The following is a 23,802-nucleotide window of genomic DNA, read 5'->3' on the forward strand; positions in this document are numbered from 1 at the left end:
ATTTTTCATTATGAATAATAATAATGATCAAGGAAGTAATTTCAAATATATATATTTTGTACATACATACCTTCAGTTTTCATATTTTATTTCATAAAATTTCAACGATTCGTTTAGATTTTCTAGTTTCGTTTAATTTAAAATCGATTCGTTGTTTTAATCTAATCTAATTTTAACTTTACAAATTGATTTCGAAATCGAAGGAAATTAATTTTCTGGAAGCGTTAATCAAAGTTTTCGGATCATTATCAATTTTGATAATTTATCAATTCAGAAGTGAAGAAGATTTTTTTTTAATTTATTCGAACAATCTTTAACTATCGAATAATTCTTCAGATTCAATTAAATGTTTTGCAATTTACAATTGGGATAAAATAATTGCCTTTGGAGACCTAAAAAAAAAAAAAAAAATTAGATTTGTGTCTTTTATCACAGAAGAAATAAATGATCAAGGAGAATTAATTATATCATTTTAGGAATTAACAAAAATATTGAATTGTTTCTTTTATAAAAAAAAAAGAAAAGATACTATTTACATAATTAGAAAAAAAATCTTTTTTTCAGGTGAAATAATTATATTTACAATCTACACTTGAAATCTTTTTGATAATAATCTTTCTAACATTATCATTAAATGATATAATTAAATGATTAGAAATTTATTTCTAAAAGTTTTTTGTTTCAAATAATTTCGTTGTGTCTTATGCAAAAGAATTTATTAATAAAATTTAATAATATTTGTAAAATTTTCTTCTATTGTACTTACGATAAATCCTAGTACCAGTGATTATCAAATATATTCGAGAAATAAACGTTAATCTAAAACAAATCATTGAAATTTTTATATTTCTTATTATTTTACCATTACTTTTATGTTTTATCACGTTTGAAAAAAAAAATTTCTTTTATGCTCATTATTTTTAATCAATAAATATAAATATTTTTAAACCTCATGTTCTTTTTATCTGAATTTTATTCGGATGAAATAAATTCGATTGAATAAATTGGATCAGTTTGCCCATGAATACTTACTTGTAAGTAAAGAGGTGATGATCCGTTCGATCGAACTGTTTTTCTTTCTCAGCTAAGCGCAAGGAAAAGACCGCTCCTTTATTTGCAATTATCGGGTTTGTTGTTTACATTGACGCGTCTAGGATTTCTATTCGGTAAATGGGAGCACAAACGTGTAAATGCATTTAAGTTTATCAAGCGATAATTAGAAATATTAAATGAATCAAAATGAAAATAAATAAATAGCTCGAATATTTTTAAATATTTACGTAAACTGAAATTAAAATTTAACGAAGAAATACAGACTCGAGAAATTTTTCTCATGATAGAATAATATTTGTATAAATACGTGAAATAAAATAATCGAATTGAAATCAATGGAATCGCATTTTAAAGAAAGACGAAAATAAGATGCTTTAAAAGTCTGGAAGAAAACATTACGAAACGAAAGAATTAACAGATAATATTTTTATCCATATTTTATTTCTAGCAATTCTTCGATTGAAATTAATTCTGATAATTGTTCGAATAAAAGCGATAAAATCTTTCCTTTTTTTTCCCCTCAAAAAGAACAAATCCGAGACGAATTTCAGACTATTTCACGCGCAATAATGGATTTCTTTCTCAAAGTATCTTTTCAAAATCAATCGTTCATTGATTTATTGCAATTTTTTTTTACTAAATTTATTTTAACGAATTTAAATAATTTTAAATAAATGAGCTGACTGATTATATAATGATATTATGCTTGATAAAGAAAGGAAGAAGAAAAGAATCATCATATGCTACAGTAAGTATCATAAAACTATTTATCTGTTGGATATGTATACGAATATGACATAAATTGAATCGAATAATTTATAATAATTTGAAAAATAGATGGAAATGATGGAAATTTCTTCTAATATTTCTTATAACATTGATGTATACGATATATATACGATATATCAGTTTTTCTAGAAAAATTGCAAAATTAATATTATTATTATTCGTCCAAATATCTCTATTTTTAGTTCGAAATGTTTTATACGATATATATATTTTTTTTCGAGACAACGAAGAATCATATATTTGAATAACTTGCAAAAATTAGTTAGAAAACAGATAAAACAGAGATTAGATAGATAAAAATTCTTTGTGTAATTTTTGATATAATTTAGAATTTTATATAGAAAAATGTACGCTTTCTATTTCCGATTTTACTTTACAAAAGTAAAATCTTCTTTTCGATGAATATTATTATATTATTTCTTTTCGATACACATTTTGTTCCGTATTTACACACGGAAGTTTGAACAAAGTATTTCCTTCAAATATTCAACGTGTATTATGAAAGGTTTCGGACTTTTCTTCCCTTCTTCAAATATCACAAGCAAAACGAAGTTGTACGAAGAAATTCAATGCACGACAAATTCATGACGCGTCCTTATTACTGGATCACTGGAGCTGTGAGAGAAAAATAAGCGGAGAAATCCACAAGGTTTCCTCATTGATTTTCTTCGTTCATGATGATCACGTTGGAAGCTAATTTATTGTTAGGCGAACTTTTATTTTTATTTTATTTTTCCAAAATAATTCGATGCTTCGTTAAACGTTCATTTCAAGATATTTTGTTTCCACGTTTATCAATTATTTTAACTGATCGATCATTATATATATATAATCGATTTCATTACGAGACGTTTTCATTTTGCAATGATTTCACACATATCTATATCATAATTGGAAAAATGATTAAATATATTTTCTTCAAATATATTCTTTAAATATAATATATCATAATAAGATTTATTTTTTTTTTTTTGAATTTGAAAGATAAGATGTTAAAATTAATAAAAAAACACTTGGTAATATTTCGAATAATAATTTAACAGAGATACATATGATAATTTTTCGGCATAAGAACAACTATCTTTGATATCTCTTGAACCTCACGAATTTCATTCAATTTGATCCCATTTTACTTACATATAGAACAATTTATAAGATTTATAAGATTCGAATTATTTATACAAATAATTGATTTACGAATTACGAATAACGATATAAGCAAAATTCTTACGTTCCAATCGAATTATCGTAAGATTGAATTGGTGAAAAAAATTTGGAATTAGAAAGCGAAAATCGTAGGCGAAAATGCGGCACGAACGAGAGTCGAAACGAGAATGTCGCGCAACGCTTGAGGCGGGGATGAAGGGTGGCGTCCGCGCAAGGGATGCCAAGGTGTAGACACCCCTGGTGCTGCCGCCAGGGTGGCGGAAAGCGGGAAACCAGTGTGTTCACAGTTCACTACGGCCTGGCAAGCCGTCCAAATGGTCACAGGCTCTCGTCGCGTTTTTCGCCGCTCCATCTCGCCATGTAAACAAAAATTCTCCCTTCGCATCGCGATATTTCGCGTAAACGCGTACGTATTTCGCGACTTCTCTGCGCGACCATCCTCCGACTTGTTATCGAATCGAACCATGATGAGGAAATAATCACGACGAGGAAACATCGGAGGCACGTGTCTCTCGAACCAAAAATAAAATCTGACGATTATATTTGTTCGAATTGGAATTGAAAGATTGTTAAGAAAAAAAAAATTATCGATTATCGATTAATTTTGTTAAATCACTAGATAGGGAATGGTTCGATCGATTGAAAGATCAATGGAGGATATTTATTTATTGTGAGGGTTTTATTTGACTTATTTTTGAACATGGAACGAAGGGGAGATCGAAACATGTGGCTGAGTTTAGGTGTTGTTTCAGTGGAATACTTGGAGAATTGTCGCCAATAAGACTCGAGTTTAACTCCAGTTCCTGTGTAATTCGCTAAATCCTGGCACACACAAGGGTGCTTTAAGTTCTGTGGCGTGAAAGACTACTTTGGATACTGCTTAATTGCGAGTGTTGCTGCTTGTTAGTCAACGTTGCGTTACCAACGTGTATTTAATTATTTTATCGAGCATTCTCGAACGTTTTTCGCCAATCCAATCATTTCGTTCGATTTTAAAGGGAAAATATTCCTCGAATAATAAAAATCGAAATAAACGAACGATTAATTATAATTATATCAAAGCGAATGAGAATAACGATGTTTTAAAGAAATAATCGTAGCGGATATTTTAATTAAAATCAATGTATTTTATCTTAATTCTTCGGTGTGATTAATTCGGTGTTTTTCATCGGATTCATATATATACATAATTTCAATCGGTGTATTAATATATAATTTTCTTAATAACGAAAGAAAAAGAAAGAAGGAAGAAATATTTAAAGATTAAATTTATTTCGTTAAAAGTAATCGATCCAAAGACATGGAGTAATTGATAATTGAGAAAAAAAGAAGGAAAAAATAAATATTTAAAGAGAGGAAGATAAATATGACGTGTATTTAAAAAAAAGAAACAATTGACAATTTACTTTATCAAAAGTAAAATTAAATTAAACGTTGTAATAAAATTATAACAATTAAGATTAAACGTAAATCATCAGAGTTACATTACGAGATATTGTATGTGTGGAAAGAAATTCCTTTAAAATCGATCAAAAGTGAGTCGAAGATAATGTTGGAAAGTGTCAGTGATATATTTTAAAATAAAGTGGACGTAGTAGACGAGAATCGATAGGCAGAATGTTGATCGTAAATGGAGAAACGAAATAAGAATTTCACGTCGATGATGTCCGATACGTGTCACCGGGAATCACAGCACCTGTGGAACCTTGAGGTAAATTGTTCACCTTTGTACACACCAAGGATAGTTCGATTCTTATTCAATATTGCATTCCCTTCGATATTATTTAGATATTTTTAATCTTAGGAGACGAGAAATATATATCCTTTTACATGTAATATAATATAATCACGATTTTTCTGTAAAATGTCTCGATTAATTATTCGTGCAAATACAAAAAATGTATTATTAAATAATCTATAAGTTTATGATTGAATTATTTATTTATGTGAATTTTTACAATTATCTAATAGCGTTTCGAATTTATTGTATTTTTCTATAACATTTAACATTATTTTCTGATATTTATGAATATATTATAAGTCAGTATATTCGTAGATCAAATAAATTTTCGAAATCATCGAAATTATATGAGAATGAAATTTTTGAAAAAATTTTTTAATCGATCGTTAAATATCGTTGGTAGATTTAGACGATGGATTATTCGCGAAGCACTATGCGACGTGTTTTCAACAAAGTTTCAAGAATTATTTATTATTGAATTAGTTGGAAAAGTTGTTATTATTAAATTAATAATTAAGGGAATTGAGATTTATTTTTAAACAATAATTCAATATTCTTTCTTTACCTTTCATATTTTAATATACCACTTAATAATAATTTATTTTATTAATTCTTCGATAATAAAAAAATACTCACTCGTACCATAAAAATATAAAATAAAAGTTTCTTAGAATAATTTTTGAAAACTTAATTAAAATTCGAGAATTAGATTCGTATTTCGTGTATCGATATAGATTAATATACAGAATTTATGAAACGGAGTGTTCAGTTGAAATTTAAAAATTTATCTCTTCCTTTCTAAACCCGCCACATTTTTCATTTCAATACTATCGATCGTCGATGCAAACCATTTGGATTTATTTCTCAAGTTCGTCCAACAGTATTTCCGGCAACAGTTCTTTTCCTTCAAAGAATGTATCGAAAGGGGGTAAATAAAATCGGCATAAAGTGAATAATAAAGTGAAAAATTGCGAATAACGAAAGAGATATTCGGAACGTAGGCGGTGGATAGGAAGATAGAGCTTCTTACTTGACAATGCGAAAGAATGAAATTGAGGAAATAGATAAGGGATAAATTTGTTACGAGCTGGATATCGACGTCTTGGTTTTCTCGATTTACGAGTGCTATTTCGTGAAAGAATGAATCGTCTTCTCTACGTTATATCCGATACTATACTTTCTCGCAGTTCAAAGAAATGGAACAGTCCCGTATTGGATATAGTAATTTGGTAAAATGTTAGACTTGTTTATAGCGAAATTCTCTTCAAGAATGATGGAATTTTCGAATGGATAATATTTCGTTAATTGTCACGACGAAATTTCTTTAAGAGTTTCTATAATAATTTATTTAGTATTTTCAAATATGTTATTTGAAAATATGTTACAATTAATTTCGATATATTTATCATTTTTTAAATATAATATAATCGTTGTAGAATATTATTTTATAACATTTATTTCTTTAAGAGTTTCTATAATAATTTATTTGACATTTTCAAATATGTTATTTGAAAATATGTTATAATTAATTTCGATATATTTATCATTTTTAAATATAATATAATCGTTGTAGAATATTATTTTATAACATTTATTTCTTTAAGAGTTTCTATAATAATTTATTTGACATTTTCAAATATGTAATTTGAAAATATGTTATAATTAATTTCGATAAATTTATCATTTTTTAAATATAATATAATCGTTGTAGAATATTATTTTATAACATTTATTTCTTTAAGAGTTTCTATAATAATTTATTTGACATTTTCAAATATGTTATTTGAAAATATGTTACAATTAATTTCGATAAATTTATCATTATTGTAGAATATTATTTTATAACATATTTTAACATTATTTTATTATTTTATTGGATCAATATCTTTTTATAATATTAGAAAAATTTGGAATTTAGAAAGTTTAAATTCCAAATTTAGAATTTAGAATTTTAAAAAATCGATATTAAAATTATTTCATAAAATATAATAAGATATTTATATTATTATATTTATTTATATATTTTACGCGAAACTATCGCGTAGATACGGTTTATTTCCGAACAATATTATATTTTTCGTCAATACTTTTTCCATCTTTCAAAAAAACGAATACTTCCACGCGAAAAAATATTGACAAAGCCCACATCTACCGTGAAAAAAAGAATAAAACATCAGGCCGGTTCATAAGTGCATATGTATTTTCGATGCTTGTTAAAAAACTCGGGCGATTCGTTAAAAATAATTTTTATCGAAGCTGAAATTATGACGTTAAAAAATTTTTTGATTTTAAAAAAATAACTAATAATAATAATGATTAATTGTAAATTAAATTGAACTTTAATTCTCACTATTTTTTTTCCTTTGATTAATTTTCAATATTCGAAAAAAATCAATTCCAAAATTGTAAAATATAATATTAAAATATAACAACAACTGCTTTATATCATACATCATACCGCTTTTAATGCTTTCATAGCTATATATCCTTCCAAATCTATCGCTAATCTTTACATTCGATGTTCTTTTTGCTTTTCATGTCTTGTAATCCTATTAAAAAGAAAAAAGAAATATCGAAATGAAAAGATTTTAGAGATCTTAATTTGGATTATAATTAATTTTATCAAATTTTATTAAATTTAACAAATCATAGATTTTTTACTATATTATAATTTTTATCCCATCATAGATAGAAATAAACACGATCTTACAAAGTGATCTTATATTTCAAACATTTCTTCAATTCGAAAACAACAGCGTCATCTGCGATTCCACGATTTATCGCTGGAAACAAACCACGCGTTCTTCTCATTCCTATACGCGAATCTTCTAATTGCTGTACCAGGTGCAATGTCTGTGCCCGAGGACACAATCTTAATGAAAATTTACCTCGTGCTCTCAAGCTTTTGTAACATTTTTTCATTAAGGAGAAGTTTCAAGTTTTGTTTCGATTTAACGCTCGTCCACATTGCTATTTCATTATTCTACAAACATTTAGCCTGCGAGACTTTTAACGTTTATAGCGTTTATAAAATAGCAAATTTTATATTTTTCATTAAATAACACTCGATTTAATATTTTATTACATCATTTTTTAAAACTTATAAGGATTATCCTTCTAATTTGTTTGTTGAAGTGAATTCAACGAATTAAAAATTACTTTTCCATTCGTAGAAAGTGTATTTTAAATCAAAAGTGTTTTTTAAATTAACGAGAAAGGGCATTTACCTCTGAATAATTCAATATTAATAATAATACAAATCCAATTTGACGCGTCAAATGTCAATAAACTTGGGATATTTCGGTCTACTTCGGTTTCATCTAATTGATTTCGGAACATCTTGGTGCTTGAGAATATAACCGAGATGTTTAAAGGAAGAGATCATTACTAATTCATTTTGTGTTAGGTCAACGTCCAAAGTTAAACTTTGCTATAAAAATATATTAATATATTCACAACTGTTATTTAAAATTTTCAATTTAATTTTCAAATAGTTTCGCATAGAATATATATTTATCTATTACTGAGTAGATTAATTTATTTGGAGAAACACATAAATATAAATATTTCTACGAATAAAATTCTAGAAGCACAAGAAACACTTTGAAAAAATAATTTCATTCGCAATGAAATTTATAATTATATTTTTTAAAATATTCTTCAAATCTTCACTTGCTAGCGTTATTTGTGTGCAAATCTTGCGTTCAACCCTGCATATAACAAATTTTGTAAATAAAATACTGAAAAATTGTATTATTTTCGTACTTTTCCTATTCTTAGCGAGAATAAAAATAACAACACTGGGTTAATTGAAAAAATATGGAAAATCTGTGGTATATACATCGTTTAGCATTGATCAATAACAAAGTTTTACTTGTAATTGGCTTCATTAATGAAATTAAAACGAATAATTTTCAATCGCGATTAATATCGGAATAAATGTGTGACGGCGATGATTTCCAATACTTTTATTTTAAAATTGTATTTTCATCGTCGAACAGTTTGTTAATTTTATACTTTTATTCCAAGTATGAATAGGTTAATGTTTTTATTTTGTTTGGATAAAAAAGAAAAAACTGAAAGGGAAAGTGGAAAATGACGGATGAGTTTAATCGACCGTGGAATCGATCGATCGATCAATTACCGATGGGAAATTGAAATAGTTGGGCGTCGATTATTTTGTAATGGGTGTTTGTAATCGAGAAAAAAGGAAAGTGTTTGTTTGTTCACGAAATGAATCGACCGTTGATGTCGTTGATCGAGGAGAAAAGTGGAAATAAATGGATGAGAATCTGCGAGTTTGTTCAATTTGAAACATCGATAAATCCTCCGATTTTTTTTTAATTTCGAAGTTAAATTGACGAAGAAATGAATTATTGATTAGGGATAATCAAAATAAATTCGATCAATAATACATATATAAGTGTGATTAATGAATAATATCAATAAATGAGAGATTAGAGAATTATCAATAATAAATAATTGAAACGCATTATAATTAATTTAATATTTAATATTCTGTACATTCAGAGATCGGTAATTGAGAGAAATTTATTTTAAATCGATAAAAAAAGACCGTGAATAAAATATTCAAGAATTCAATTATATCAAATGTTTCAAGAAATAAGAGAACATTAACAACATTCTTGAAAAATATTTTATCGTAATTAAAAACCCGATATTAGTTTCAGAATCGATATCTGTTCGATGTGAACGTAATATTGTAAATCTTATTGTTGAACAGCCGCAATAAGTATTTGCATTTAAAGGATTATTCCTTTGCATGTCAAAGCAAGACAACGATACTTTTGCAATTAAAATACGATTAAAATTGTTAGCGGGCGGATGATTAATGAGATAAAAGGCTTGAGATATAAAATATAGATTTCTTGTTTCGTTTCCACTTTCTCTACAATCCTGTGGAAGGGAATACATTTTAATTTCCCAGAAGATTTGACGTTTGTGCGTTGATAACGTTATTTTCTTCTTTGACTTTGGTAGAAAAATATGATTTTTAGAAGGAATTCTCTTCTTGATTAGAAATAAATTCTCCACCAAATATTTTTTTCCAAATATGAATAATCTCATTTAATCACGATTTTTTTACCCGTAAGAATAATTCATTTAATAATAAATCTTAAATCTATGATCGTAGCAATTTTTTGAAATTTCAATTTCAATGGCAGTTTAACGAACCGTGGTTCAACAATATTTGCTGTATGATGCAATCCTTCAGAAATTGGTGATCTTTCGATCAACCGTTGCTTATTTATATATTTGTCAAGGCATTGTTCCAGCCAATTCTCTCCCGTTCCATTCGAAATTTAATTTTCTCCGTGATAGAGAAGCACAGATGAATCCTGCGAAACGAACCGATGCGCACGTTTCAACAGCGCGATGATTTTAAATCATCGTATGACGTCGTGCAATTCCCGACGATCGATATGTGGGGCGATTTGCTTTTTTTTTTTCATTCGTTTAAAAAATGTAAAAATATTGCTTTATTTTGAGAATGAATGCAGTATATATACTTATTATATTCCATCGTCCTTCCATAATTAAAATCAGTTATAACAAAGTATTTGTTATAAAACAAATAAAAAATTATCATATCTAGTTCCTTTTTATTTTAATTAAAATTCGTGAAAATTTGATAAAAATATATAAAAAAAATGATTCTCGATAAGTTTATTTCCTTTAATTTTCCATGTATTCGATCTTTAATAATAATAATAATAAAGAATATCTTTCAAATAAAGATAAAAGATGATATTAATAATTTCATAATATTCATTCTTGAACATGTTGAACTCGATTCAAATAATAGCAAAGGTTAGGATTAAAATTTCATCCTATCTTATCGATACCTTCGTCAATTACAGTAATTACTAAAAATTCTATTAAAATTAAAAAACTTAAAAAATTTGCATTGTAATATCATAAAAATAATAACATTATAATAAATAACAATTTAATAAATCCTAAAATCAAAAAAGCTAAATAGTTTAAACACTAAAAACATTAATTTTGTAAATTAAAATTATATAATTATAAATATTTTAGCTAAATTTATCTAAAATTTCAAAAAAATTTATTGAAAATAATAAATATCGATAATAAATAATAAAATAAAAATAAAATAAAAATAAAAATAAAATAATAAATTTCAATCTATTGTGTCTTTTCCAATTGCAGGCTTTCACCATGCTCGAAAAGCGGACGGACGGACAAACTTCGCCTCAAACTATCACGCATCGGATCGAAATTCATCCTTCGTGTAACGTAGATCCTTCTGGAACGTCTCCAACGAATCTTGGTTAAGCCTTGGAATCCGTACAAACCAACCTTCTCTCTTCTCTCTCTCTCTCTCCAAGACCGATCCCATTTCGCTTTTCAACTCGCATTATCCCGGCAAAGTGTTTGACTGGAGACCATCAAACTGTGTGGAATGGAGCTTCTATCAACATCTAACCCGCATAAACCCTTCGATATCCCCCGTTAACAAACTAAACCAAACTTCATTTCCGTTCTTCAATGGCCTGCCACCCAGATCTCTCTCCCAGCCTCGTCCCCGAGGCCGTCGAAGAAGCGGAAGAGGGAGCGGACCTCTGGTTCCGTTCTCGGTAACGTCGAAGTCTCGTAAAGAGGAAAAAAAAGAAGGGAAAGAAACATCGCGCAAAACATGAGAAGAGAGGACATCGAAAAATGGAATTGATCGAATAAAGTAGAGCGAGAGAGAGAGAAGATGGAAGCGAACGAAACGACGGAGGATGGATTGGTGGTGAATACGACCGACTTGCCCGATCTTTCCAACATTTTCGTCGACACCGGCCAATCGAATCGTTCCTCCAACTTGTACGACCGCGAGGAGAACGACGAATTGGAGCGCGTTATTCTTCTGACCGTGAAAGCAACCGTGATGGGTTTCATCATCCTGTGCGCCCTGTTCGGCAATTTATTGGTGATCGTGTCCGTGATGAGGCACAGGAAGCTTCGCGTGATTACCAATTACTTCGTGGTCTCGTTAGCGTTGGCGGATATGCTGGTCGCCATTTTCGCCATGACGTTCAACGCGTCGGTCGAACTCTCCGGAAGATGGTTGTTCGGCTACTTTATGTGCGACGTGTGGAACTCGTTGGACGTGTTTTTCAGCACCGTCTCCATACTCCATCTGTGCTGCATCAGCGTGGATCGTTACTACGCGATCGTACAACCGTTGGACTATCCGTTGATCATGACCAATCTTCGACTCAGCACCATGCTGAGCGTGGTTTGGTGCTCGCCAACGGTTATGAGCTTCCTGCCCATATTCGCCGGATGGTACACCACCGAGAAACACCTCGAGTACAGAAGAAATTATCCGGACGTGTGCGTGTTCCAAGTGAACAAACCTTACGCCGTGATCAGCTCCAGTGTCAGTTTCTGGCTGCCCGGGATCATCATGATCGCCATGTATTACAAGATTTATAAGGAGGCTGACCGTCAAGAGCGGATGTTGTATCGGTGAGTTGATCTTTCACTTGGTTTATCCTCAACGTAGACGTTCATAACGTCGCTGTACACTGTCGAGATTTATAAATCGTAAGAGGGACCGACAGATTTTGATGGTTTTTGATGGATTTTGTTTTACTTACCTTTATACTCGTAAAGAAAACAAAGAAATATCGATGTATTTGTTTCTGGATAATTTTTTTTCTCTCATTCTCTTTCAAGATAAAATGGATATATTTTTAATTCCACGTGTAATAAAATTCAACCGATTATTTTAATCGGATGTATCGACTCTTCCTCCACTCGTTGGATCTTCTTGATCCATTCGATCGATATTCATTTCATCTTTTTCGATTCTCCCATATTTACTCTCGAGTGACTAGATTTAACGATAAATCTATTTGTGGATTATATTAAAATAGGTCATCCTATGCGCAAACGCTTCGACTATGCACGATATATCAATTTCGAAAAATTGACAAAAGCTTCCGGCATACGAAACTTGTTTCACCCGCTACAACGTATTTTATAGATGTAACTTTGGCATCTTCTCTGGGATATTTTTCTTTCTCTTTTTTTTTTCGTATAGCGTTTCAAGAAATGAAAGTGAAAAAGAACGCGACAATAAATTATTTTATTAAAAAAATTGTACACCAATTTGTGAAACTAGTATAGTTATATTTCTTTTTCTAAATTTTAAAAAAATTTACAGAGACTCTCGCTTTGATATTGTAGCTAGATAATATTAATTTTGAATGATTTAAGATCATTTTGTATCGAGAGATTTCCAAGAATCAACACTACAAAATTTTTCTGTTTTTCTTTATTTTGAGAATCGTTCGATCGAGACAATTGTTTCTCGATGCTCGATGACGGAACTTTCTCGATCGGTGACGTCAAAAATATATCGGAAATGTAGATTCCTTTCATTCCTCAACCGGAAATTGAATGCGTCGAAGCGAAAACTAAAATACCAGTTGGTTGGCTTAGCGTGAGAAATTAATGCTCCAGTTGAGAACGTTTATACGTCTTGGAGGAGAAAATTGTCTTCCTCCCTTGGATCTGAAATGCGAGATTATTGTTTTATCAATTCATTCGATTCGATATATTGTACATCTTTCGAAAACTTTGGATCCGAGATATGAGAGTATTGTTTTATCAGTTCTATGAATCGTATGTTAATTCTTTGAAATGTCGCATCGATATATTATCGATGTAGTTTAATACGTGAAAAATTTTAATTTGTGAAAAATATATCGAAATATCGTTTTTTTTTCCATTGGTTCATTCGATACATCAAGAATACACGTTTCTATTTAAGATTGCGTTATTTTCCATTATTAGAATGTGTCTAATCGATATATTCTTCTTTCCATTTCTTCCAAATGAGTAAAAAAGAATTTAAGAATAATAAAATTTTATATTTTCAATGTTTTTCAATTTATTATTTAACCCGACTTGATTACATTAATATATAATAAATAAAAATTAAAAGCTTATATATATATAAAAGAAAAACGACAGATTATTCGAGATACTTTACAAATCCTCATTCAATTTCAATTTTGAGGATAAGACAGAAGCAATTTTACTGCGATTAAAAATTATTTCTAACCACAGACTCTATCTTTTTTTCCATCCTCGTAATAGAGAAGCTCGTTCGCGTATAATACGGTCTGCGCTTTTAGAAAACGACTCCACCATCGAGATGCGAAACAACTAAAAAGCAAAAATCGTAATTAGCTGCGAGAACCGAGTAATTACCTGGACGTTCACTTTACGAGACGTTTGTGCATTCAGTTGGCATCGTTACAACAATTTCCATTTTCTCGGTCGAAGTTGAGTAAAAAAAAAACAAGGAAGAAGAAAAAAAAGAAAGAGAGGAAAAAAGTGAGAAAACGGAAGAAAAGTTTATGAATTTTCTTTCGTTGATCGATAATTTTATTTTGGTTAAATGAACGCGAATTAATAAATAGCTACGCATTCTTAATTAAATTAAGAATCGTCGTTTCTTCGTTTCCATTATTCGAGTGAAATGGCGGGGGAAAGGTTGGATTAATGAATTTGTTTTTTCCAAAGGAAAATCTAATGGAAATTTAATTAAAATCAGATGTTAGTTAATGAGCGAGAGATTACGTTATATTTTAATAATTTCAATAAATCGATTCGATCGTATATTTTAAGATTAGTTAGAAGAAAATAAGAGTAAATAAGATTAGAATAAAATAACAAAGAAAAAAAGATTAAAAATTTTGCAAAGAATCTTTTTTTTCTGAAAATAATTTTCCCAAAAATTTGGAAACATTCATCTTGTCACAGTTTTTTAAAACTTAACCAACTATTAAATATAGATGAAGGAAATTTAAACGAAATTAGATTATTTCGAAGAAACGACAAATTTGCGAATATATTAGAAAAATCATTGCAAATCATTTTATTTTTATTTTTATTATCGATTTCTTGGTGGCGAATAATTACGATCGACCTTCCACAATTTTTGCCAAGGATCCTTTTATACGAAGATTTATGTCCCATCGTAATCGTCCCACCAACGAACCCACCGCCCCTCTCATCGCACGAAAGATGAGATGGAGAAATTTGAGCTTGCAAATGGAAAGGATGTCTTCCAGGGGGCGAGGGTATGGTCGTGATTATGAATCGATCCCAGCATTTCTGCCGGTTGAAGGCAAAATATCTTTTGCTCCGTTTCTCGGATCGTATAACCGTATATTCTGGATAAACACAGCACTCGTGATATCACGCGTACAATTTTCGCCTCGAGAATCTTCTACAATGTTTCCATTCGAAGAGATGGACGAATGAAAAAAATAAAACGTTATTCTCTTCCGTGACGATAAATATTAATCTGTGTGAAAATTCTGTCACTCTTCTCAGCTTTAAAAACGAAAGTTGGAATCGGAGAAAGAATTGGTAAGTTGAAGAAAAGAGATGTCGAAATTTGCTGGGAAAGATAATCGAATTATTGGAGTCCACGGATTCGCGGATTTTCCATTTTTTAAGGGCGCTTAAAAATTTGTAGGTCAGCAGTTTTCGAATCTTGTACGGTGTGGAGGAATTAAACAAGAGTGCTCTTTTATACAGTGGCCACGAAGTAGTTGCACGCGATCAAGTTTTTAAAAGGCCACGATGGTCGTCAATTCAGAGGCGTCCTCGGTCTCTCGTGAATATCGTGACGAGCTCTCCAATTTATATCGCAGGAAATATCCTAATTTCGAACAATTTTCCCAAATTTTATCACGATAAAATAATATCCCATCGTCAATTTCTAACAATTTTCGTTTCTCGTCCCAAAAATTCTCTTTGAGAACTAACTTTATAGTTAGTTCTGACGGTACGCTCCACCTACGTTCTGAAATATTCTCGCTCTATTATCGCAACGCCAAATATTTCCCTTCCAAATTTGAATAATTTCTCGCTCTATTATTCCCACAACCTCCCAATTTAAAAAGCACCCCATCCTCGCCATTTCTCCCCCTTCTCGCTATCTCATTCATCCGAATAATCATAATCCCTTTAAAAAACTTTGCTAACAAAACCCATCCCACTCCTCGATAAAAGTCATCCGCATTCTCCAGAAGACCTTCCAAACAATTGCAAGAAAACGGCATTTTCCACGGATGGAGAAGCTCGTTCGTAGGCAAGACGATATCGATACGGAATCAGTCAGTGGCTGAGTGGGTTTAGAAGAGAGAGCGCGCTTTGAATCCCGTTCCAGCGCATTGTCCCGCGCCATTTTTTGGGTCATCGTGAAATTTATCGAGGCGAGGGATCGTTGAATAATAAACACCGGCAGAAATGGGCGCTCGTGAATCCATTATCCGCCGTTCCATTCGTTAGAGAGAGAGAGACTTCGTCCTTGCCTCCTTCTCGTTTCTTTTCCACGCTCGCTCGCTTGATTCCATCTTCTTCTTTGTGCTCTCTTCGTCGAGATGCTGCGTCTCGTTTGCGGGGGAAAAAAAATATGGAGGCGTCGTCGTTGTGTCCGCCTTCATCGTTCTCTCAATGCCAACTTTAATAAAAGGGGAAAACTAAGGGAGAATTGCGATGGAGCGAAACATTTTCTGCAAGGTTCCTTTTTTTTTTTCTTTCTTCTCTCTTTCTTTTACGTCATCGTTCAGGTGTTATTAACGAGACCTCTAACGCTTCGAGGGATTCTAACGTTTTCCAATTCGCGTCTAATTTTAGGCGTAGTCATTGCCGCGCATTAATCTTAATTCTAACTTTTTTTAAGGGTAAGGAGAAAGAATTGTTTTGTTTTATACGATTTTATAAATTCCAGAAATTAATTAAAATCCATTTCCTAAACTAAATTTATATTTAAAGATGTAGAAAAAGTAGATCAAAGTTGTTTAGATCAAGATCAGAAGATCAGATAATTAAGACTATTGGAATATTAGAATAATAACACAGTCATGACAGTATAAATATGAAATGATATAACTATAGTTAAATAAATAAAAGAAGATGATCATCAATATTAAACATAGGTAGATAAGATAATCGAAACAAGTAAATTGAAACAGTCATTGATCGGACAAAATGAAATAACGAATGGACTAATATCATTATGATCGAGTAAATAGATTGGGACAATCACGGCCGAACAAGTGAAATAACACCGATTGTGATCAGACCGATTATTATGATTTAATCTGTTATCTTAAATGTAACGAATTTTACGAATCCAAATATTATAACTGCAACATCTACAACACGTATACACAGATATTCCACAACGTATTATTCGTAGAGATAATCAGACGCTGTTAAAGATGAGAAAGAAGAGAAATCGTTATGATCGAGAAAATAAATTAGAATCACGGCTGAATAAGTGAAATAACATCGATTATGATCGTCGTTAATCTGTTATCTTTCGATGTAACGAATCTTACGAATTCAAATATTATAACTGCAACATCTACAACACGTATACACAGATATTCCACAACATATTATTCGTAGAGACATTGTTAAAGATGAGAAAGAAGAGAAATCGTTATGACTGAGTAAATAGATTGGGACAATCACGGCCGAACAAGTAGAATAACACCGATTGTGATCAGACCGATTATTATGATCGCTGTTATACCGTTAATCTGTTATCTTATCGTTAAATGTAAAGAATCTTACGAATCCAAATATTATAACTGCAATATCTACAACACATATACACAAATATTCCACAACGTATTATTTATGAAGACACGTGAAATCAGACGCTGTTAAAGATGAGAAAGAAGAGAAATCGTTATGATCGAGTAAATAGATTGGGACAATCACAGTCGAACAAGTGGAACAACACCGATTGTGATCAGACCGATTATTATGATCGCCGTTAATCTGTTATCGTTAAATATAACGAATCTTACGAATCCAAATATTATAATTGCACATCTACAACACATATACACAGATATTCCATAACGTATTATTCGTAGAGATAATCAGACGCTGTTAAAGATGAGAAAGAAGAGAAATCGTTATGATCGAGAAAATAGAAGAATCACGGCTGAACAAGTGAAATAACACCGATTATGATCGTCGTTAATCTGTTATCTTTCAATGTAACGAATCTTACGAATCCAAATATTATAACTGCAACATTTACAACACGTATACACAGATATTCCACAACGTATAGAGACATGTGAAATCAGACGCTGTTAAAGATGAGAAAGAAGAGAAATAACGAAATCAGTCGCAGAAAGCTCATAAATGAAAGAGAGAGAAAAGAAGAGAAAATACATATATATTCGAAAATGTGGGATCGATGGAGGACAATGGAAAAACACTTATCCCGAGAATTTCTTTCATTTTTCACGCCGATTCCTATCCATATTTAAGAACACATTTCCCTGCCGATGTTTCGCATTTCGGAATGCTTTTAAGCAACTGTGACGCGCTTAACACGTTGGATTTATACCTTTGAATCTCCGCCTCCCCACACGCTGCCCGCCACGTCTACTTTTCCAACCTTTGAAAAAGCGAATCGCGCGTCCCTCCATCTTTGCCGAAGCTTCGATTTCTCTTTTCTCAAAGCAGCACGCGCTTCCTTCGGACAGTAATTCTCCTCGGCCCTCGTGTTTTACAAAGAAGCGGTTTTACCGCGGTGTTTGCGTCGCAAAGTTTGATGAACATGGTAGAACGCGTTTCCTTGGTAAACTTCCCCTTAGTAGTCCCTTTGTTAACCGGTATCAGAAACTTTTCTAGAATGTGGTGTTTTCTGCCATTCGAGAGCTTCGCAAGGATCAATTATTTCTCGACAAGTGTTTCTCCAGCCTATAAAATATCTAGGTGAAGGAAATTTTAGTTTTGAAAGAAATATTTTTATCTTTACCTTGAATTTTGTCTCTTTTTAAATAATTGTGTCACGTATCGTTGTACGAAGAAATGATATTATCTCGTCGTACACGATTCAAGATTAGATTTTATTTATTCTGGAAATTGAATCGCTCTACTTGACTCGTCTATTTTATTTGGAAAGAGGAGAATTGTATTTATTAATGAGATAATTGTCCTATTTCAAACGTACGATAGGATTAATCCTTGGATTGTTAAATACGATTAGCAATGCCGTCGCTTCGAACGGCATTCCATGATCCAGCAAACTAATTACTCTACCCTGGACATTATTAAGCGAATCACGTTCCTACTGTACCACGTTTATTGAAATCATGCTTCGTTTCTGCACACACAATTTGTTCCATCGACCACGCGTGTTTAAATTTTCTTCGATTAAACATTTCTCCAAATATTACTGAACGATACATCATTTGATCAAACGTTTCTTAATTCCAAAATATTTCGTTCGCATAATCGAAAGTAAAAGTTGATGGATTTAAATAACGAGGAAAGTAATCGTTATTGCGATTTAGATTTTGTTTTACAATTAAGATAAAAATTGTATCGTTGAAATGTAACTACATTTGGATTCATTTCTGAATGAAAATAATGTTTAAAAATTGTTAATTACAATTTTTAACGAAACAAGGAATGCGAATGAATTTGAAACAGAGTTTATCGTGTGTGATGAAAATCGTGATAAATATCGGATATCTTTTTTAAATATCGAAAGAATGAGCGAGAAACAGAAAAAAAATAAATAAATTCCTGAAAAGACGAGGAAAACGCGCATGAAGTAGCCTCGAAGGAAAGCCTTGTCGAAAAAAAAGAAAAAAATTCACGAACGAGACAAAAGTCCGTTTTCCTTACGAGTTTAATGACCGCTATTTTTATTCTTTCTCTTCTCTAAACCATGTCCACCATGTTGGATTTAATAAAAATAATCCCTAAAGTATTATTTCATTTACATACCGCGAGATAAAGAATTCAACGAACGAATTTAACGAACGACGTAACGATAATGAGAAAGAAATTGGTAAAAGAAAACGAAAAGAAAATAAAGATTATTCATCATAAGTTTTCGACTAGCAATGTCCATCCTAGAGTACATCTCTAAAATACAAAATCACAAAGACCCATCCTTTATATCTTGGTTTATACGTGCCTCGCTCTCCACGTGAATTAACCAGAGACGGAATGGCAAACGCCACGAATACGGATATTCATGCGTCCCCGAAACGTGACTTCTAAATCCTTGCAAATCCCGGAGAGAAGACTAAAATGAAAGTTAGCAGGAATTGCTCGTGGATTCGAGAATTTCGTTGAATGCCGTCGGCGTATTTACAATTGTTCCATCGCGGCCGAACGAACGAAGAAAATCCTCTCTGGATGTCCGCATAAAACATCGCCTCCGATTCTTGCTTCTCGGTTTCATATGGAGAGGATTCCGATCGTTTCATGCTTTTCCCTCGGATTTTTCAGAGGAACAAGAGTTTCACCCGATATGTAGGCATTCTGGAACGAAGTAAGAAAAGTACCTCCTTCGTTTCGAAAGGATTAAGAGATTTAAAGATTTTGCTTCGAAAGAAGTACAAGAGCGTCGAAGTTGAAGGAATGTTAAAAATCTGCTTCCTAGAAATAATAGAATAACGTGGATATTTTATAAAAATTATTCTGCTTCCTAGAAATAATAGAATAACGTGGATATTTTATAAAAATTATTCAATCATATATAAATCGAATCGTCTTCTTATCTATCCTATCGAATTATTATATTTTGGACTGGAAAAAAAATCCGTTTTTATATTTCAAAATCTAAATTTCTCACACTTTTGTAATAACATTTTTTCCGAACGGTGTCAAAGCGTTTTCCTTGGTATCTTTCTTGTAGAGAAATTTGTTGTAGTTTTTTCGCTTATTGGAAAGTTGGCAGCCGGTGTAAAACTGGAAGGAAAACAATGGGTGTAGAACTGGACTAAAAAAACTGTACTCAAATCCGGGGCGCATTTTCGTTCGATGCCGAGGGAAAGAGCAATTTTCCAGCCCTGTACCCATAGTTGACACGCTACAAATTTCCCTTTGAGATTGAAAGCTCGCGGAAACTTTAGCCTTCCGACTCGAAGGCCTTTTTTTCACATTTACGCCAAATAGAATTGAATTATCGCGATTAAATAAATAACAATACACGTAACGTGATTATATCACATGTTTTTTCGTTACGAATCACGTAAAAGCATCGTAAAAGCGACTCCTTTTTTCCTTTTTTTCCTTGTATATAAATGAATTGCAAAAAATGTTAACTCACGATTCCATTATCCGATTTCGTTAATTAATTTTAACGATAAGATATATACATATACATGATCCAGGAATAAACTAAATTCAGCGAATCATGGAGGAAAATTCAATTTCCTCGATAACCTGTGTTTTTTTTTCCTTAGCAATGCGACGAGTAACGTCGAGGTATATCTTTTTCCATCGATTCGATTCGGTCGGAATCGCGTAAGAAAAAGGGAGGTGAATTTTATAAATTATGGTGATCCGAGACGGCAGAGAAGATGGTCGTTGGAAACTTTGTCATCGATCTCAGGTGAGAAAACTAGGTAACCGGTTCACCTTGGAAACTTTCTTCTTTATATTAAAAAAAGAAGCAAGATCGCGAGAGATCGAATTTTTATATGTAATTTTCCATCCAATTTTGAATAAATAACAATTTGTACGAAAGTGGAAAAAGTTACGTAAGATGAAATTTTAAAATAATAATAAAAAAATAAACTGCGTTAAAAGTTTGGAATCACGTATCTTCTTCTCTTTTCGTCATCATATTTTGCTATCAATTTTTTAAACAATCTTAATCTAATCTAATCTAACTTTCTTTAAATCATCGATTCCATCTTCTTACTATTATACTTTTTTTTATATTTTCCTGTCAATTCTTTCCTTTTTATCCGTAACAATCAGGTTCCATCTTCATTTTTTAAGATGATTCTTCACGAATATATTCACACGCGAATTGCACGTCTTAAGTCGTGAGTATAAATTTTTGGATCAATTAAAGGAGAAAAGTTGAACTAAAAAAGTCCACGTGTCATCAATTTTCACTATTTCCGTGTTTTCCCGATAAAACTCCACTCTTTTCTCATATATTCAATAGAAATTTGCGTGAAAATGGGAGAACGTAATTGGGATTCGATCCTGAAATTTGCAAACTTGTATGCAAATGGATTCGCCTACTGTTCCAATTCTTTTTCTACTCATCTTTCCATAATTTATTGCCTCTACGAAAATCTAAATGCGATCAAAATTCGAAACATTGAATAAAAATTTCGAAAAGGATTTAAGATTTTCGACATCTTCTTCTTTTTTTAATTAATCTTCTTGCTGTTACATATTTATATCTTCTAAAACAAGTTATGTATTATTAGTTTATATATTATTATTTAATAATTAAATAAATTAAAGTAATTAAAAATTATTTCTTCCTTGGAGAGAAAAAGAAATAAAGAAAAACAGAAAAAAGGTATAGAAGCTATGGCATAATGTTTTGTGGAGGGAATAAATGGAAGACCATAAAAAATTTTCGCTGAAGCGATTCGAATATTTTTATTTGTACGTCGATGCATATTGTGCTGCACCGGCTAATGCAAATTTCCTCAACTTTTGCTGGAAATTTATTTCTGGAAATAACCGTTTGATATAAACAGGATTCGAAGATCAGTAATGTACCAATTTACATGAACGGTGAAGGATTAACCGTGAACAAACGTAATTTCATTACTCGAATAATCAAATGAAGAAGCGTAGGACGAAGGAAAGCTTGATAATCGATATTCAGACTCATAATCAATTATTGTAATTTAACGTATTCCATCCATGCGACGGAATATCTATAAACCTTCGTAAGCTAAATATTTCTATCAAGATAAAAATCTTTCCCTATTTTGATCAATTAAGATGAATATTCGACGTAAGTTTGATTTTATCAATTTTTTGGTATAATAGAATTTTAATTCAACGTGAATTGATAATAATAAGCGTGCTATCGAAATAATATTACAAGTTATTAAACATAATTTTTGTTATCGTTCGACAGGTAAATAATAGTTTCGTTTTATATTTGCAAAGTACATTTTTATCGAAAAAAATTTCGATTATAGCAATAGAAGTTAGTTTACGCTTCGCAATAAGGGAACGCGGTATCGAATTTGCTGATCAAACTGGCCAAACGAAAGCTAATGGAGCTTTTGATCGCGACCCATAATAGATATTTAGCCCACCGTTTCAAGTTTAAAACAGTATATAATGTAGCACATATATATTTTAACTACAAAACGGTAAACCGTTTAACTATGTAATATTCACTATGATTATAACTTGCAATTTTAAATTTATTATTTTTCATTTTAGAAAATTCAAATTGTTTTCTTTAAAATATCTTAAGTTCCCTTTAATGAGAGCAATGTTGCATGCTGACAAATGGGTGTTAACCAAAGTGTAATCTAACGACTGAACCTAGTATTTCAATTGGATAATAGAGGCCAATGCTCCAACTTATACTCTTAAAGATCTTGTTTCATCCTATTCTACCCATCTAACCAACTAACTGCGATCCGATTGTCCGCTCAGTAACGATTCCGTTCTACTTGTACTCTAATCTAAACGATTATTGTCGATTAAGTAACTCGATGATCGTGAGATATTTATATATCAGAAATGGAATTTCAATCTCTTCAATTAATAGAGATTTTAATGTGTGAGCATCAATCTCTCGAAAAGATGAAATATCCTACTTTCAAACAACTAATTAAATGAATTAAATACTTGAATTTATTTATTTGTTTTCCTAAAATATAATAATCCTTATAATACATTATATTGGGTTGGGAACTAAGTAATTACGGATTTTTTTTAGAAAATCAAAGACAATTTTTTCATGGAACTAAATAACTTTATTCTATAATGTGTTGCCCATTTTGATCAATGACCTTTTGCCATCTTTCAGGCAGCATCATAATCCCACGTTCATAAAACTTGTGGTTTTTATTAGCAAAAATCAGGTACGATTTGATATCATCATCATTATTGAAATTTTTACCATTCAAGGAGTTTTGTAAAGATCGAAACAAAAAGTAATCAGATGGTGCAAAGTCAGGATGGTGGATGTGACAAAACATCCCAACCAAGCTCCAATAATTTTT

General features: G+C 31.1%; 1 protein-coding gene across 1 annotated transcript in view; it reads left to right on the forward strand.

Moving 5' to 3' along the window:
* Window positions 1-3,265: 3,265 nt before the first annotated feature.
* LOC413698 (octopamine receptor beta-1R) overlaps window positions 3,266-23,802 on the forward strand; it is a 61,390-nt gene continuing 40,853 nt past the window's right edge. The window contains exons 1-2 of the mRNA XM_397139.5: window positions 3,266-4,720; window positions 10,946-12,253. Coding sequence (XP_397139.3) covers window positions 11,496-12,253 — 758 coding nt within the window. The 5' untranslated portion in view covers window positions 3,266-4,720; window positions 10,946-11,495. The remainder of the gene's footprint in view (window positions 4,721-10,945; window positions 12,254-23,802) is intronic.

This window comes from Apis mellifera, linkage group LG7, assembly GCF_003254395.2.
Source record: "Apis mellifera strain DH4 linkage group LG7, Amel_HAv3.1, whole genome shotgun sequence".
Lineage (NCBI taxonomy): Eukaryota > Metazoa > Arthropoda > Insecta > Hymenoptera > Apidae > Apis > Apis mellifera.